Source organism: Sebastes fasciatus, chromosome 12, assembly GCF_043250625.1.
Source record: "Sebastes fasciatus isolate fSebFas1 chromosome 12, fSebFas1.pri, whole genome shotgun sequence".
In the NCBI taxonomy this organism is placed as follows: Eukaryota; Metazoa; Chordata; class Actinopteri; order Perciformes; family Sebastidae; genus Sebastes; species Sebastes fasciatus.
Window position 1 is genome coordinate 1,084,810 of NC_133806.1, and position 16,838 is coordinate 1,101,647.

The following is a 16,838-nucleotide window of genomic DNA, read 5'->3' on the forward strand; positions in this document are numbered from 1 at the left end:
GCTCGTTAAAGAAAAGGTGCCAGTTAACCAAATCCCAATGTTGACAACAAGCCCTAGATCTGGCCAATTAACCCAGCACAGATACAACACGGCAACACGGCAGGTCTAATTGGCGAGCTTCTCTGTGACAAATCATGAATTAATAAAGACATCCTGCATAACTTGTCTCCGTGTCACTGATTCACGTTACGTTAGTTTACGAGGACTCAACAGCTGCCACGCACCAGCTGCTCCTGTGTTGTAAATCAGTCTATCAAACCTGAGGGGGGGTGCCGTTAACGTGGTTGTTAGCATATAGCATGTGCATGACTAATTAACTGACCCAGCTTGGCGTAGTAGAAGGGGAAGTCTCCCAGGTATGTGGAGTACTGAGGCAGGGTGAAGAGGCCTCCGGGCAGACTGTTCCACATGAGGTTACTCCTGGAGGTGTGCTGTAGTACCCGGTCCTGGATGATCTGCAGAAACAGAGGAGAAACTACATTGATGTTTTCTGCAAAGTGGTCAATTGATTGCAATTGTTAAATATCAATCAACTGTTCCCCATGTAGAAAAAAAGACCATAAGGCCAAGATACAGCAGGGAATTACCTGTGAGCCAAGATCCTCCATGTCTATTCACTTCAAATGAATCTATAATTATGTCAGTTCTTCTCTAACTAACTGAAACTACGAGTCACTTCAAATAAACAAATGAGTGGTTTTCATTATGCTGTCAAGTCTTCTCATAGATCAAATAAAGAAAAGAATGAGCCTGTTCCATGAGCCTATTTGTGTGTTTAGCCCAGTATCACATACTGTACATTGTGTCAGCGGGCATTATGGGCCCACAGCATCAACTGAAGCTCTAATCAAATCTAAATATGAGCTATGGGGTAGCTACAGAGCAGAGGAAACCCTGAAGGATATTGTGGTAATAAACAGATTCTTGAGGTGCAACTGGAAGATTACCGTTTCTAAGTTGACTGTAAAATATCTAGACTCCCCCGCCAACGGCAGCTCACTAAAAGGATTAAATGTGAAGCCAGAACACCGACATCTCAGCAGCCTTGTACTACGGCATGTGTTGGAACGGGGTTAAGATACTGAGAGTGTAAACAGATCGAAGATCAGCGTCTTCGGGGGTGTAACTTTACCCCGCTGACAGAGAAATCCCAGCCCTGCCTTCTAGTGCCCTGACTTCCTACCTCTGGGGACGAGGCCTCTGTAACACTATCTGAGGAGTCACGGTGTGAGCTGCAGGCAGCAGTACGGCTGACGTGTAACATGAAATCAGCTGTTTCCTGTTTGTTATAATTAAGATTCAAACATTCATTAAACTAATTAAACATAATCAGCTACAAGCTAAATCCTGATCCATTGATCCTGTCGACTCTCTGGTAGACTAGCAGCTAGACTTTAGAGGAACACTGCAGATGGTGGCTGGTGAATTTGGGGATGCACAAAAGCATAACTTAGAATGCAGTGAAAAATCCTCCTGCCTTAAACTCACAGCCAGCCGTACACATCCTCTCCTTTTCATTCCTCCCTGCTCTCATCTTTGCTTGTTTGTAATTCTAGCCCAAGAGCGGTAAGATAGCCTGCTGCTGCTCGCCAGGAAGAATACAGATAAACGGAGTCTGACAGGAACAAACTACTGACATGATTGATAGCCAAGAAACAGCCTCAAAAACATGACAGCGCTGTTTAACAATACACGTCATCCCCCTTGGTTTTCAATCCAGTCTGGAGCAGTTTCATTGTGGGTATCATATCTGCAACCACAACGAGTCTGCACTCGTAAGATGTTGGTACAAAGTCAATAACTGGGGTGTGCAGAATTAAGTGACTCGGAAAATTCTATGAAAAAGTCATGAATGAATGGATTTACACCGTATTCGTACGCTTGTTGTGTGACTTTGTGTGCAATCATGCATAGTTGTTTTCATACAGCTGAAGAAAAGCAGAATCAGAGTAGGAAGCTCAGACATTTCCAAATTACTGGATACAAAACAAACAAAACAGGTGGTACCATTGTGAAGTGCAAAAATAAATACTGACTCACAAATTAGTAACATTTTAGGCAAATCGTGGGCATTGGCACCTGATCTGATGTCTAACAGTTTATACTTAAGCATATTAAAAACTTGTACTGTATGTATGAACGTGTGTGTACCTCCAGTGTGGTCAGTACTATCTTCTCCACAGAGTTGAAATAAGCCTCCCATAGGAACTGGGTCTGGTGTCTAAGGGACAGGATGTTATCCTGGTGGATGGAGCGAACTGTTGAGGGGATCTGGGAAAGAAAGAAATACATGTTAAAAAAACTAAAACCTGTCGTCTCTACACAGCTTAGAGAAGCTTTAGGAGACGGCGGTCCAGATATACAAATCGGGACTAAACTAGGGAGGGAAATCAACACAAATATGTCCTTAAATACAAGAGCATGTGTCACTGATTACGTTTACATTCACAAAATATTCATTTTTCTGCCATTATTCTGAAAAAGATAATATTCCTATTAAGCTAGTGAAAATGAATATTCCACTAATATTCCCGTTTACATGCAGTTGTGCATACTCCAATTACTCCAAGTGTTGGACTTGTTCGACTATGCGAACACAGTCTCAGTTTTTCAATCCTTCAACCACCTTCTTGAAAAGGTCGGCATTGCGATATTTGTGCATATCCCAAAAACCTGTTGGTATCCAGGTCTGTCATAATGTCCTAAAGTAGGTGTGTTTCTCCTTCCGACCAGAAATGTGAGCTTTATTTTGGGCGTGCATCTCTGCAAACTGTCAGCTAGTTGTTTTGTGTATAACGCACAGAGCTGGCCTAAACAGGCAAGAGGCCGTGGCGCCGTGTGTCGCAAGCTGCCGTAAAAACACCAATCAAGACGCATATTCTGAATGCACTGTATACATGTCCAAAGAATGATCCTAAAACACACATATCGGCATATCCCACATGTGGAAAATGCTCCAATAAGCCGTTAACATGACCCATATCACATTCAGAATATTGTCATATTCGGATATGCTTCTTCTTTTTTTAGCAGTGTTGACTAAAGTCTTACTTTAGTTTCCACCTTTAAGTGTCTCCGGTAGCAGCAGCAGCTGTACCTACCTGTAGTAGCAGCCTTTCATCCCCAATCACAGCTGCCGTGTTCCAGTCGATGATCTCTGAGAAGGGCAGCTCCCAGCCGTTGCTGAGCATCACCGGCACACAAGCTGCCTGTAAGAGTAATAATGAGATTAATTAAAATAAAAGCTGCTCTGCAGAGCCTGAGATGCTCACAACAGGTAGCGTCACGTACGGTGAAAATGCAAACACACACCAGCAAGAAATAAAGCATTAATGAATAAATGTATTAAATCAGTGTGTGGGGGGGGACATCACCCTCGTGGTATAGTTTTCATTTCTACAGGTAGCAATATAAAGACAGACTGGCGAGAAGAGGAAACTGAAAAGATATCACTAAATGTCTTCTGCTCTGCCGTCCCATGTCATCACCGTACAGGGTCCATTTCCCAAGCAATCAAATCAGGCTACTGAACCAATAGAGGCGACACATCTTCCAACACATTTGCGATAACTACAGAACTGCTGCAGCACCTCGATGACTAACTCTCAAAGTGACGAGGCGGCGCGGCTTCATATAAAAACCATCATTATGTTCCGTGGAAAGGAAGATACACTTCAAAACAACATACTTGAACATTAAACCCTTGTGTCTGAGAGATCAATGAAATTGCAATGAAGTGTGTATCCATGTTTGTGAGTGTCCATGTGAACCCAGTCACCCATCTGTAGGCGTGTGCATGTTTGTGCTGTTAAGTTTAAGTCTGTGTGTGTAAGAGTTGTAAAGCGTCCTGCCCTATAATCTGTTAAGCGGGGTACCATTCACTGATTGGCCTCGGTCACTCACTACACATGCACACGCACGTCCAGGTACAAACGCTCCGGCACCGGAGTGCTGCAGTGCTCGTCTAATCTCCTCGGTGTCATTAGCAGAGGCAGCAATCTGCTGTAACGCTGCCATGCTTTCCCTCCCTACCTATCTGCTCTCACAGACCAATCCACTAGAGACTCACGGAGCTCCATCCTCTCCCAACTCATCCCAGAACAAACATTCATTAATAAAACTCACTGCTATCAACTCCCTACATTTTGCAAACACACACATGCGTAACATACGTGTGACCCCAGCCTACTGCTCGTCATGGCACCTTTACATGAACAACCTGATCCTGCTGGATTGAGCTCTGCATCATCTGCCAGATCTGCCAACCCCCTTCCTTCACCAACCAGGGTCTGAAATTAACTTTCTTCACTTCCTGCCACTGTGGCAGACAAGTATTTTTTTTTGTCTGCTACTCAGAAACTGTATCTGCCACTTCTGAAATCACTGCTCTAAATGAAGGAAAAACATTTTAGATCTGATGTAATTCAATGTTCTATATATTTAACATAAAAAACATTATGTACGCGGTAAATTACAGTGTTGGAATGTACTTTGTTATTGTCATCTATAGTATTTGCATAAAAACACACAATTGAAATGATTATAATTATTTAAATATTTGCTTTGATTAAAAAAAATCTTGGAAAGTTGTTAGGAAGTTAAACAGCTCATAATTTTCTCTCTAATATCTATTTTATATTGCTGTGAAAACATCTCCTTCAAACAAACAATCTTCATTTTACGAGATTACATTTGAACACATCATGATAACGTTGTAATTTATCTTCACCCAATGGTAATTTTGCTGAGCAGACTTTGAACGCCTCATAATAATAACTCAATGGCACCTCCGGTAACGTCAGTAGCTCCGGTATTTATCCAGTCAGGACTGTGCTGCTAACAGCTGCTAACAGCTAACATTACTAACTCTCCTCCTGCTGATTTCAACACAGATTTTTCAGGGAACAATAAGGTGCGTCCTTCAGGTTTAGTAGCGCCACGCTGTTGAGCACTTTCTTTTCTCTCCGCTGTGGCTCCGGTCCCAAACAAACTGAAACATGATACAGCGTGCGTCTGCCTCATTGTGCAGCGTTACTGTCGGAAAGCATCAATAAGAGGAATCAATAGTCACGGAGGCATGAGATGCCGAGAAAGTGGACAACTACACTTCTCTATTCCATCTCTAGTGTTTTCCCTGTCTGCCAAAGTGGCGGGTGTCCTGATGACACTGCCAACAATTTACCTGCATTTGGCGGATAGCGGGTGCTAATTTCGGACGCTGCCACCAACCCAGCTCTAGTTCAATCATGTGAACGTCTCCATTCTTGACTATTGCATTGCTTCCTATCTGGCCTGTTAGGATAAACTCACTTGAGCCGATGTAACTTAATACAGCACCCAAATACTCAAGTGTCTGCCTGCCCTCATCAGCTACAGAGCTACTGCATAAGGCTGAGCGTGAGAAGACACACTAATACCTCCAAGCCGTGTCCAGCACTACTCTCCAGTCAAACTCTGCATGTTACCTCAACTGCACTCTTTCTCATTCATAAGTCCACTGTCTGACCTCGCCTCACTCCTGGCTCCCCAGTGGTGCAATTATCTCCCCGGTCACTGCTCATCTTCTACTGTAAACTCAAATGTCATTCTTATTCTTGCTCAGAAATCTCTCTCTCTTCCCTGACTGTTTCTCTACTGTTTCCCCAGGACTACTGCTTACAGTGCTCGACACAAACACAACTCACAGAGGAAAATAACACCACCACTTTGGTTGCTTTTGATTTTGTGATGACAAAAATATTGACTTTTTTTTCCTTAACTTGTTGCACTCATTATACTGTAGTATACTGGAAGTCACCGGAGGAGGAAGACTAAACATCTAAAATATAATTGTACAGAGGCAACTCCAAATCCTTCTCCCACATGTATTCACTAAAATACAGGAATACTTTACATATTATCACTACACTGGTACCAGAGTGTGTGAAGGCAAAAAGGCAGGTTAACAATAGAGCTGCACAATTCATTTACATTTTATTGAAATTGCAATCTGGCCTACTGCAATATTTACTAAAGGTGAAATGTGTCAAAATACCATTTTAAATGAAATATTCTGGTGCTACAGAGATGTCCTGGCCTACACATCATGATCTACAGACTTTAGAAAACATCTTTGTTTGGTACAGATCCACTCAAAGATCACACCATAATCATTTTAATATGTTTTTTAATGAAAATGAGAATAATGATGCAAAAATTACCATTCCCTCTAATATGGTAAAAAATATCACAATTGCAATAGCAGTCAAAATAATCGCAATTGGATATTTTTTCAAAATCATTCAGTCCTAGTTAACAATCAGTGTCTAAAATACTGTTTAGATCTGTCCCCAAAGTGTCCTGCAACTTCGAAGATAGGATGTCCGATTCAACACACTCATAAATACTCACTCATGGTATAGTCATTTACTCTTTTATCATGACATCTTGCTTACTGGGTCATTCATCTACATTAGCCTGCATTGGGATTAACTGACTCATTTTGAAGAATCAATATGTTTGAAAGGTTCTTGTGACTCTAAGATGCCAGTCAATGGTAATTCAACAAGCACTTTTTTCTCACGGTGAAGAAAGACAGGAAAGTTGTATTTTTTTTAAAACACAACTGCCTTAAAGGGACTGTTTGTAACTTCTTACACGTATAAATCATTACCGGTCGGTGTCCCATGCGCGCTGTTCAGACTCAGACTCCAACACAAACTACACGGAAGCACCAAAACCTCTTGGTTGTATCTAGTGAAGCCCGTCTGTTAAACAGTGTTGGCCGCGGTCAGAGGACGCGGAGGAGAGACAGGGCTCTGCAGAGAGAAACGTTGTCATCTCCGACCAAAACTCCGGCGTCTCCCGTTCCCTCCGGCCGCGGTCGGGAGGCTGAGGCAGGAAAAGCCAACACTAGGATCAGCATTGATTCATGGAGAGACCTTGGTCTGGTCAGCTAACATTACTGCCAAGCAGCTGAAATATAGAGTGATATTGTGCTTTTAGCTGACGTGTGTCTCCTCACTGTGTTGAGCGATGCTCCTTCATGTCTATGTAGAGCGAGCACAAGCGCCAGCAACAGGACGCTGACTTTCATTGACTTAACGGCCACAGGTGAAGCTGTTAACAAGACATTTCTGATTCTTACAAACAGTCCCTTTAAATGAAACTGTTCATTAAACCCATTCTTTAACTATAACTACGGTCTGAGCCTCGAGCACCGTCACTGAAGAAGCTTCAACATCTCTGTTAGATTGTGTGAATGATGGGCTCAATGCCATCGGGAATTAAGGACACTTGTTGAAGACGGAGGCAGAATTAAAAAGAGTAAAGTGTAATGTTAGAGGAGGGGAGATGATGACTCGAGGAGATGGATGAAGAAACTCAAAGAAATGGAAAAAGCAGAGAATTGAAAAGTGAGAATACTAAGTGGCAGCAGTGAAGACACTGAGTCAGAGGCAGCTGTACCAACACTGGCTGCACATTCACAAAATGACTGGCAGTGGGTGACTGAGCTACTGGAAGTAAACCAGTACATCACTTTTTCCATTCTCAACCACCGATTAATGGCTTTATTGTTTGGTCACCACAGCTTCAAGGCTGACGCATGACCAGATCTCTTGAACCAGTTCGGTCGTTACGTACAGCTGCCAACTCAAGTAGCCAAAATGTACCTTATTGATAGAGACACTTCATCAAAACTGAAGCACTTTACGCACAAGGATCTATGTGGGTCAGCCTTTGATTTGGGGTTTAATCGGGTCCAAATCTTGCAGTAATTCCTTCCTTCAATATGTGTGACAGATTCAGTACAGCAGACACAACATAGGGTGGCTGCAATGGCACAGAAAAGGTATCAAAACAACATGAATCCTAATTCCAGTGAAGGAGTACCTGCAGTGTTGCACCTACTGTAATCCCAAAAACAGTTTCTTCTTTTTGATTTTTACTTTATTAATTCATACCAAGCAGTAGGAAAGATGGGAGAGAGTAGCAGATACATGGTATGTATCTTCTGAGTCACCATAAACATCTGTATGTGTGTCACTGACCTGCAAAGCCTCTAAGAAACGAAAAGAACCCAGCCGTCGTCCTCGAGGTACCAGACAGAACGTGGAGTTGTACAGCATCTCTCTGTAGTCATACCTGCAGGATGATAGCAAAGAAGAGAAGACATCAGGAACTAAGATTTAGTTCTCAGTATACTAACAGAAGATCACAAAGAATGTGAGCAGAACATCGTCCTTCCACCAGTGCATTAGTTTATACATTTTTGCCTCCAAATCCTGCTTCCACAATGACATCTCATGATAAAATCCTGTTCCTTAGGAACACAGACAACACCAATAAAGCCAATAAAGAACAGTAAAGGCACCTCTTTTTAACAATGGAATACCTGGAAGCACAAGTACTTTCAGGAAAAATCCCTAACTTTGATCGTGACTCCTCTCTCTCTCTTTAAACCCTTCGCCCTCTTACCTGCACATCTCAACATCTCTCCCTCCGTCCAATCTAAGCCTCTGTCAGCACTTGCTTGGATTAAGGAGCTGCTTGGAATTCCTTCAGTGTCAATATTATATGTGTGCATGTGAGCGAGTGCGAAAGAGTGTGTATTTCTGTGTTGGCTGGTTGTCATGCATTGGACTGGGTTTCATTAGATAGGACTGAAAGTGTGCACATTTTATTTCTACTTGTAAACAAGCATTCGTGCAAATTTGTGCTTGTATTTAAACTATTTGCGACCACATTTGCATGAGAATGCAAATATGAATGCAAAGGTGAGTGAGTGTGCCGGAGGCTATTTAACTACTCTCTCCTTTAGAGGTTATGTTTTCTGTTCGGTTTATTTGTCTGTTTGTCAGCAAGATGACAGAAAAACTACCGGCCTGATTATCATGAAACTTGGTGGAAGGGTGTAGCACGGGCCGACGAAGAACCCATTACATTTTGGAGCGGATCCGAATCACAGGAAGGATACACAAATTATTTTTCACTTATGGAAACGGCCTTGGCGGAGGTCTGCGCTCTCAGAGTGCCCTTCTAGTTGTATATAGATTTATTATGCCTGAGGCTGTACTCCTCTGTCTCTAAGTGTACTGCTTACTGTCAGCGTGGCCGTGCACAGTGATATACAGTAGATGTAGCTCCCCTAAATACAGACCATGTATGCCTTATGTGCATCTATCTGGAACAGGTTCTAAGCAAAGTAAAATGTATCCCCTAAAGGTGTCTGACGAGTTTATATGGAGCAATGAAGAGAAGATTCATCTTAACCCAGATATTTTAGGGAATACTGCAGACACACAAGGCAGCCGATTAAACATATGCTATAGAGGAATATATATATATATATATATATATATATATATATATATATATATATAAACATAAGACACAGTTCGTCCCAGGTCATAATTTCTGGGCCATCTTAAAACTTACAATACATTCAACCGTTTCTGAAAAGCATGCCTGAACTACAGAGCTGTCTTTACCACATACGTCCATATTGAAATCTGTGTTTGCCAAATGTCAAGCAAAGGATTTTTGAATTCATCTGCCAACAAGTGGTTTCCATCTATACCGCCTTTCATTCAGCAGAGACCGCAGGATGCCAAGCCAGCTGGAAATCAAGTTCTCTTTAGCTTTTACAGAAATAGCCGGCTATGCATGGTTAAACTGAGTGAAATAATGCTGACACTTTAAAACACCACTTGTAAACATCAAAGTGTTGTGGCGGCATAGTGCTGTTGGAACTAAGAGACTAACCAGGCAAAAATATGTAATGCAAGCATCGACAAAATTCACTTCACTCGTGGTTAGGCTAAGCACATTGGCATTTTGTTGGGTTAGAGGTGTGAGCAATGTACGTTCAACCCAATATCTTTGTAAGGAAATCGATCTAGTTTAAACCAATCAGTTTTATTATAAAACACTGCTCCCTACTCTTCCTAGTTTTGGTCTGGCTCTCAGTTCAGTGGACGTTTGCCTGATATTTTTGAATGTTCACAAGACTTGGGCTGACCTCTGAGAGGCCTGACAAACCGTTCTCTGGTGGAGATCATGGTTGTGTGAAATCTGAAGTTAATCTTTTCTTATGCTCTTATTCTCTGCATAGCCTAAAGCACAAGATGGATTTCTGTTAGGCACCATCCATTACACACAAATCACCAAACACAAAGTGGGGGGGGTGTCACAAATGAATCAACTTTGGTGATTATGCAATATCTATCTGGATAATCCCACTTTAGACTGCACGTCCAATTTACAATTAACAGCCACTACAGTGAGTTTAGAGAAGATTAACAGCCATAAAAAAATCATAAAAGCCACAGTTAAGCTTGACACCATCTATAGTAATGCACTGTAATGTACACAGAAATCCATTATCCACGAAGCACCTATTAGTAGGCTAAAGTGAAGAATACTAAAGGCTAGGTAGCATCACAGATGTTGCTCTGATCCGTGCATCCATTATGAAACAAGGATCTGATTCACCAGTCTGACTCCCATCACAGATATGACAGGCTATCATTAAGCATGACAAACAAATAATCCCAGCCAGAGGCACGTAATAACTGACCCCTTTTTCAGGCCTATAAAACAAAAGTATAGGTCCATATCTGGGTCTGGCTGGGTGTAAATCTCCCATCCATCCCATTTCCTGTCAGTGCAAACTCAGAAAAGACCAGATGTTCCTCTCCCTGCATACCTCCATTCTTCTCTACTCTTCCAGATGGCCGCCTGTGGGGAGGAGCAGTCTCACAATATGCTACTGCATGTCTGTGGAGATGTTAAGGATGAGTATATCTTCTTCATAATATATCTCCCGTCTTGGTGTGCATCTTCGGTTTTATTTCCCACAGATTTTTAAAATGCACATGCATGTACTGCAGGTGTTCAAAAGATTGGTCTCATTGGAAAAAAAGGATAGACATCAACAAGGAGTTAGTCATATCCTGCATGTCACAGCAACATCAGTAATTAACTACATAATAAGTCAATCCTGCCTAGTCTCATATTTTCCAACATGCAGATGGCTGCTGGGGAGCAGAGCAGTCTCACAGTAGCAGATCTGTCATCATTGAATAATCACACCATTCAGCTTGAATTAGTCATATTTTTTCCACCTCCCTGTAATGATATAGTACAAAACAGCAGAATAAATGTTGTAATAAATTGATAGCACAGGAGGCGTATCAAAAGCTGTTTAAATATGTAGTATAAAAAACTGAAGATGACCCCGTGCACAGCAGTGCTTCTCTCCTGGATGCCAGCTGGTGCACGGTAAACCACAGTAAACCAAAAGTTACCAGGATACTAGGACAGGCACGGTTTCATTAACAGATTACACTGACGAGGCGAACTATGTGTTTGCATGTTGCTTCATCAGATTCCCTTTGTGCTTGATTGTCATCAGGTTAAATAATCAGGTGCTGATTAGCTGAGAATCCAACAGGTTTGCATTCCCCAATACAAATGTACTTCAAAAAGTCAATAATAACAGAGATACAATTAATGTGAGAGTACAACAGAGGATGAGCAGATCCAGAATTAATACATTTCCATAAGATACCATCAATATGAGTACAAAGAACATGAATATCCTCATAATAAGATACACACCAAAAACTAGTAGAAAAAAATATTTTGCATTCTGTGTTCTGACGTTAATTATATTTCATTATCTTATGGAAATGTAATATTTATATCTAGTTTTGTATGGTAGAATTATAGTTGCTATTGCTTATTGACTTTTTTAAGTACATTTGTGTCGGGGAATGCAAACCTGTTGGATTCTCCATTAATCAATTAACCTGATTATTTAAAAGGCACACCTGATGGCAATCAAGCACAAAGCGAATCTGCAAAATGCTTTGGTTGTTGTGCAAAGTACACTGCATGAGCTGAAACTTGTTTTAAATGCAAATAAGACCAAACTTATGTTGTTTTCCAACCCCAAGTGTATGTCTCAAAATGTTCCTGTGGTGCTTACTGTGGATGGAACGGAGATTGAGGCTGTCGAGACCTTGGCATCTTGATTGATGACTTGCTTACTTTTAAACCACATGTGCTGTACCTTGTAAAAAAAACTGAAGCTAAAACTGGGTTTTTATTTTTGAAACAAGTTGTGTTTTTCTTTTAATGTAAAAAGGGGTCTTGTTTCTACATTTCTACCGGTTTTAGATTATGGAGATGTTTTGTACATACACGCCTCTGCTCAGTGCCTTCATATGGTTGATGTTGCTCACCGTGCATCCTCGAGGTTCATTACAAATTGTAAAGCTCTGACTCACCACTGTGAGTTGTACACTCGGGTGGGATGGCCTGCACTGGCAACCCGTAGGCTCTCCCATTGGTACATCCTTATATATAAGGTGATTCTGGGTCTGCTCCCACACTACTTCAGTGATTTTATTACACAGAAAAATTGTGGACAGTATTCACTGCGCTCACAGGACTTCTTTGCGCTCGGACAAAAATTGGGGAAAGGGCTTTTGCATATTCTGCACCCTCAGCCTGGAATTTGCTCCAAAATGACCTGAAAATCAAGGAGCTGGTATCATCAAACATGTTTAAATCTAAGATGAAGGCCTTAGAAGCAGACTCTATGGCATGCCAATGTTTTTAGCTTCCCTTGTTGGACAGCTGACTCCCAGAAAAGTTCCTCTTTGTCCCCCCATTTGTCTTTAGATAGTCTTTTAATGCAAATTTTAGTGTTTGTGAACTGTATTTTATTTCTATTTGTGTCTGCAACTTTGTGTTCCTGCTGCTGACCATCTTGGCCAGGTCTCCCTTGGAAAAGAGGTTCTTAATCTCAATGGGACTAACCTGGTTAAATAAATAAATGAAAAATGGCATGAGCACAAAGCGAATCTGATGAAGCAAGACACGAAACTCATAGTTCGCTCCATCTTGTTTTCAGTGTAATCTGTTAAAGAAATAGTGCCTATCCTAGTATCCTGGTGTGAACTGGAACTCTGTTATCTTGATCATCCTAACCTTCAGATAATAAACTGAGATCATGCAAATAGCCAAACCAAACTGCAAATGTGTCCTGCCGTAGAGCTGTGCATAAATCTTCAGCCTGCAGAGAATGCATGTGGTCGGATGGACACATTCCCGGAGGATCTGACCTCAACCAACTGTTCAATCAGAGCGACCACAGTCTGTTGACATTTCCTGACCACGCCGTTGCTCTTGGTTAGAAACTACCATCTTTTAGAAATGACAGTTCTTTTATATGACCACTCTGTGTGAATACTGTATGCTTGGGAGGGAGAAAGAGACATGGAGACAAGTAAAAAAAACAAAGTCCTCAGTGTGTTTTAGAAGGGAAACAACTTTTAAGAGCTTCATTTCCAACCAAAATCATACTCATATACGGTGTTGACTGGAAACACTGACTGGAAGTAGAGGGTATAATGTGGGAAAGGTAAGACCAAAACACTTATTCCAATGATGATATAATCACCTGCTGCTGCTCACAGACTAGTCCTGAACATCCCCATTACAAGCAAGAGAAACTTGAACTTTTAACTCTTTCCATGCACCCTCTGCAGGGTCTTCAGGCTCTACAGTAGAGGTTGGCAGGGTTACCAGAGCACTATCAGCTGGAACATACTATATCAAAGGAGGAGACACATATTGTACATTTGAAGTCTATTAGCGAGGTCCATTAGAGGGCGAGGCACTTACTCATAGAACTGGAGTTACTTACATCCAAGTAACTTTTATAATGTCTTTGTTAACTTAAAAACTTGGAGAGATGACCATGATGAAAACATGGAGGCTGACTCAGTTTCAACTGAGATGGATGAAAGTAGATAGTGACCAAATTCTCATTTAGATGCAAACAAACATCTACAGGAGGAGATTTGAGTGAATATCTTAAGTGTATTAATGCATGCATCCTCACTTCAACAGCACAACTCGGATCAATAATGAAACAGTCTATTCTGGTCTCTCATTGGGAGAAAGAGAAAGGACCTGACAGTAAAACCATCACCTCTTCTTTTAATACTGTTGTGCTATCTTTATATAAACCTTAATTAATTCATGGATGTGATTACATGTCATTTATTAATATTGCAGGAGAGGAACACAGTATGATTCACAGAAAGAGAAAAAGGATAACAGGAAGTGAGCTGGGTCAAAAAAAAAGATCAACCAGTCTCCTAGCAACAAGAATGGATGGTGTGAAAGAGAAATGCATGGCTCACTCTGTCAAGTGCCTGAGGAGACTCAGAAGAACAGCCAAAGTGTTTGTCTCCTATAATCTGTGTGGACCACACACATTTACAACATAACAACTCATAGCAAAGGACCACAATCAGAGGACGCATTACATCAGCTGCTCTATGACAAGTCACAGAGCTGATGGACAGTAGGTTCCCCCAAACTGTCCTCTGTGATGGGACAGCGTGTCCACCAGGGACTACTATTATCCATCTTTAACTATTACTCCAATTCTTTGTTTGTTCATCCCCTTCATACCATGTCACACAAACAGATGATTTAATTCTCATGAATCTGGAGGAAAAGGTGCCTCTCTTAGCTACGTCATAGTATTATTAAAATGACAGTTAGGTGCTACAGGATAAAATAATATGGTGGTAATTTTGCTGCTGGGTCAAAGAAGGACAGCTCCATTCATTGGGAACAACATTTCTATGTCCCTGATTTTGTAATCCTCATCATTTCATCTGCTTTTTGTCATAATTTTGCATCTTAGAACATCTTGTCCTGACCCCTGACAAATGAAGAAATTCATATGTATATTCTAACTAATGGTATTATAATGATGAGATCAAAGAATGTCAATGTAGCGTCACTAAGTCATGATCCAAACATACTTACACCACGAGGAACATACTCAAAGAAGTTCAAACGGATAGATGAAAATATTATTTTGCAATATAAGCTTGTAGTTATTGTAATTCAACAAAATCATAGAGTAAGCTGGACTAATTAATGGAAACAGTGCAAATAAACAGACTCCATGCTGTCGGTCATCGTGAAAAGATGAACCTCTTGGGGAGCTCAGCTGTGGCCTGATTTATAACATGTGCTTTCATCTGTACCGTGAGGGAGGGATCTACTGTAAGTAGTTATGTTGAGTTAAACATAATGCTTTGAAATGGTCACTTGAATAATCCAAAATAACTTCCAGAAAGAGAAAATGCCTCGCCTGGATTCTTTTAAACATACTGTTCATTGTGTAGCCATCACTCATCTAGATCACATGGAGAATCCTCAACAACCGGGAATTCCCAAAGATGAACTTCAGAGGGGAAAATGATGGCAGCTCTAGTGCTATCTCGCTCTCTCACCCTTCTCCCATCCCGCACTGACTTCATATCTCATTTTCTGCTTCCTCTTCTCTGTCACAGTTGAGTCGAGTTGATGGGCAGTTTGGCTGTTGCCAGGACTGTGAGTTCAAGCCAGAGGAATTTCAGCCTGAAAGGCACCGGGTGAAAGTGACTGTCATCGGATGAGAAAAGGGAAAGACGGAAAAAAAAACAGCAGTCGACAATCACATGCTGTATCCGAGCCCCCCCACACAGCCAGAGCCACCCATGGCAAGAATGTCACACACAGCGCAAACGCACACATAAAGCCCCATTTTGATCTCGACACACATCAGAGCGACTTCAATAGTTTAAGACACTGCCAGTCCCTCTTAGACCCGGCTGCTTTCTTTCCCCTGACAAGACCGCGCACCGTGAGGTAGACATGTACAACACATAGTGACAGGCCCAAGGAGGGGAAGCTGACATACTTTATTTAAGCATACAGAAAAACATCAAATACACTCTCTTTCTGGAAGACTTGCATTAGACCTGCGTATGTCAAAAAACAACACACATACACGGTGTTTTCAGGCATGAGAGCAATCATTACACAACTGTTCTGATCTGCACGAGGCGATCAAACAGCTGCTTGTAATGTGGGGTTAATGAGCACCTTCATACTCGTGTTCCATGGGGTTAATTAGCCACCAAGAGGGATATTAGAACGCAGGCTGGCTGGCTGGTATAGAAAGAGTGCATCAGACCTCTGTGGAAAGACATCCCTGAGGATTGTGGAAACATTAGACGTCAGCCGCGGGAATCGGATACACCAATCAAAAGAAAGATTCCCCCCAGAGAAATACAGATTTTTCTCTGCGCGCGTGTGAATTAAAATTTCCCTGTGATACCTATTCCAACAATGCAATGCAGTTAACACCAAAGAACTTTAAAATATGACAATTTAGTGTCCAGAATAACTACGAAGAGTGTCACACTAACTTGCCTGAAGTTACGGAGCTTAAAATACTCCACCGGCCTCAGGATGGGAGCATTAGAGATTGACGGCCAACACTATGAGATTCACTGCACTATCTCGTACTTAATGGCATAGTTAATCTCAACTGTTTTACCTGCAGCCATGATGATGATAGATGAGCAACTTTTTTTAAGCTGGCTAACGTTGCTCCGAGCAGGAATGGGGACAAGAAAGTGGATGGCAGCAGAGCTTCAGGGAAAATGCTAATTTAATTTAATAAAAAAGAAAACTACACATTGTTATACAAGCCTGGCTGTGTCATGACACCTGAAGGCTGAATGTGCATAATTAATCATTCTTTTCCCAAATATAAATGGACATCGCCACAGTAAGTGGTTGAATGGTGGTAGAATATGCAGTACCTTTTACATATGCTTCGTCCAAAATCACATAATATGCACAACATAACCAATATATGTACAATCGCTCAACATACTTTTGTGTGAATAAAAAGTAGTTTGGATCTTTTCGGACGCACTGAGCAGTAATTTACGTCGTCACTTCCTGAGAGCCTCCTTGCCGGTTGGAGATGT

General features: G+C 41.5%; 1 protein-coding gene across 1 annotated transcript in view; it reads right to left on the minus strand.

Annotated features, from left to right (window-relative positions):
• LOC141778306 (exostosin-1a-like) overlaps positions 1-16,838 on the minus strand; it is a 42,342-nt gene that overhangs the window by 7,737 nt on the left and 17,767 nt on the right. The window contains exons 2-5 of the mRNA XM_074652487.1: positions 8,031-8,124; positions 3,102-3,209; positions 2,152-2,271; positions 323-455 (exon numbers count right to left, since the gene is read on the minus strand). Coding sequence (XP_074508588.1) covers positions 323-455; positions 2,152-2,271; positions 3,102-3,209; positions 8,031-8,124 — 455 coding nt within the window. The remainder of the gene's footprint in view (positions 1-322; positions 456-2,151; positions 2,272-3,101; positions 3,210-8,030; positions 8,125-16,838) is intronic.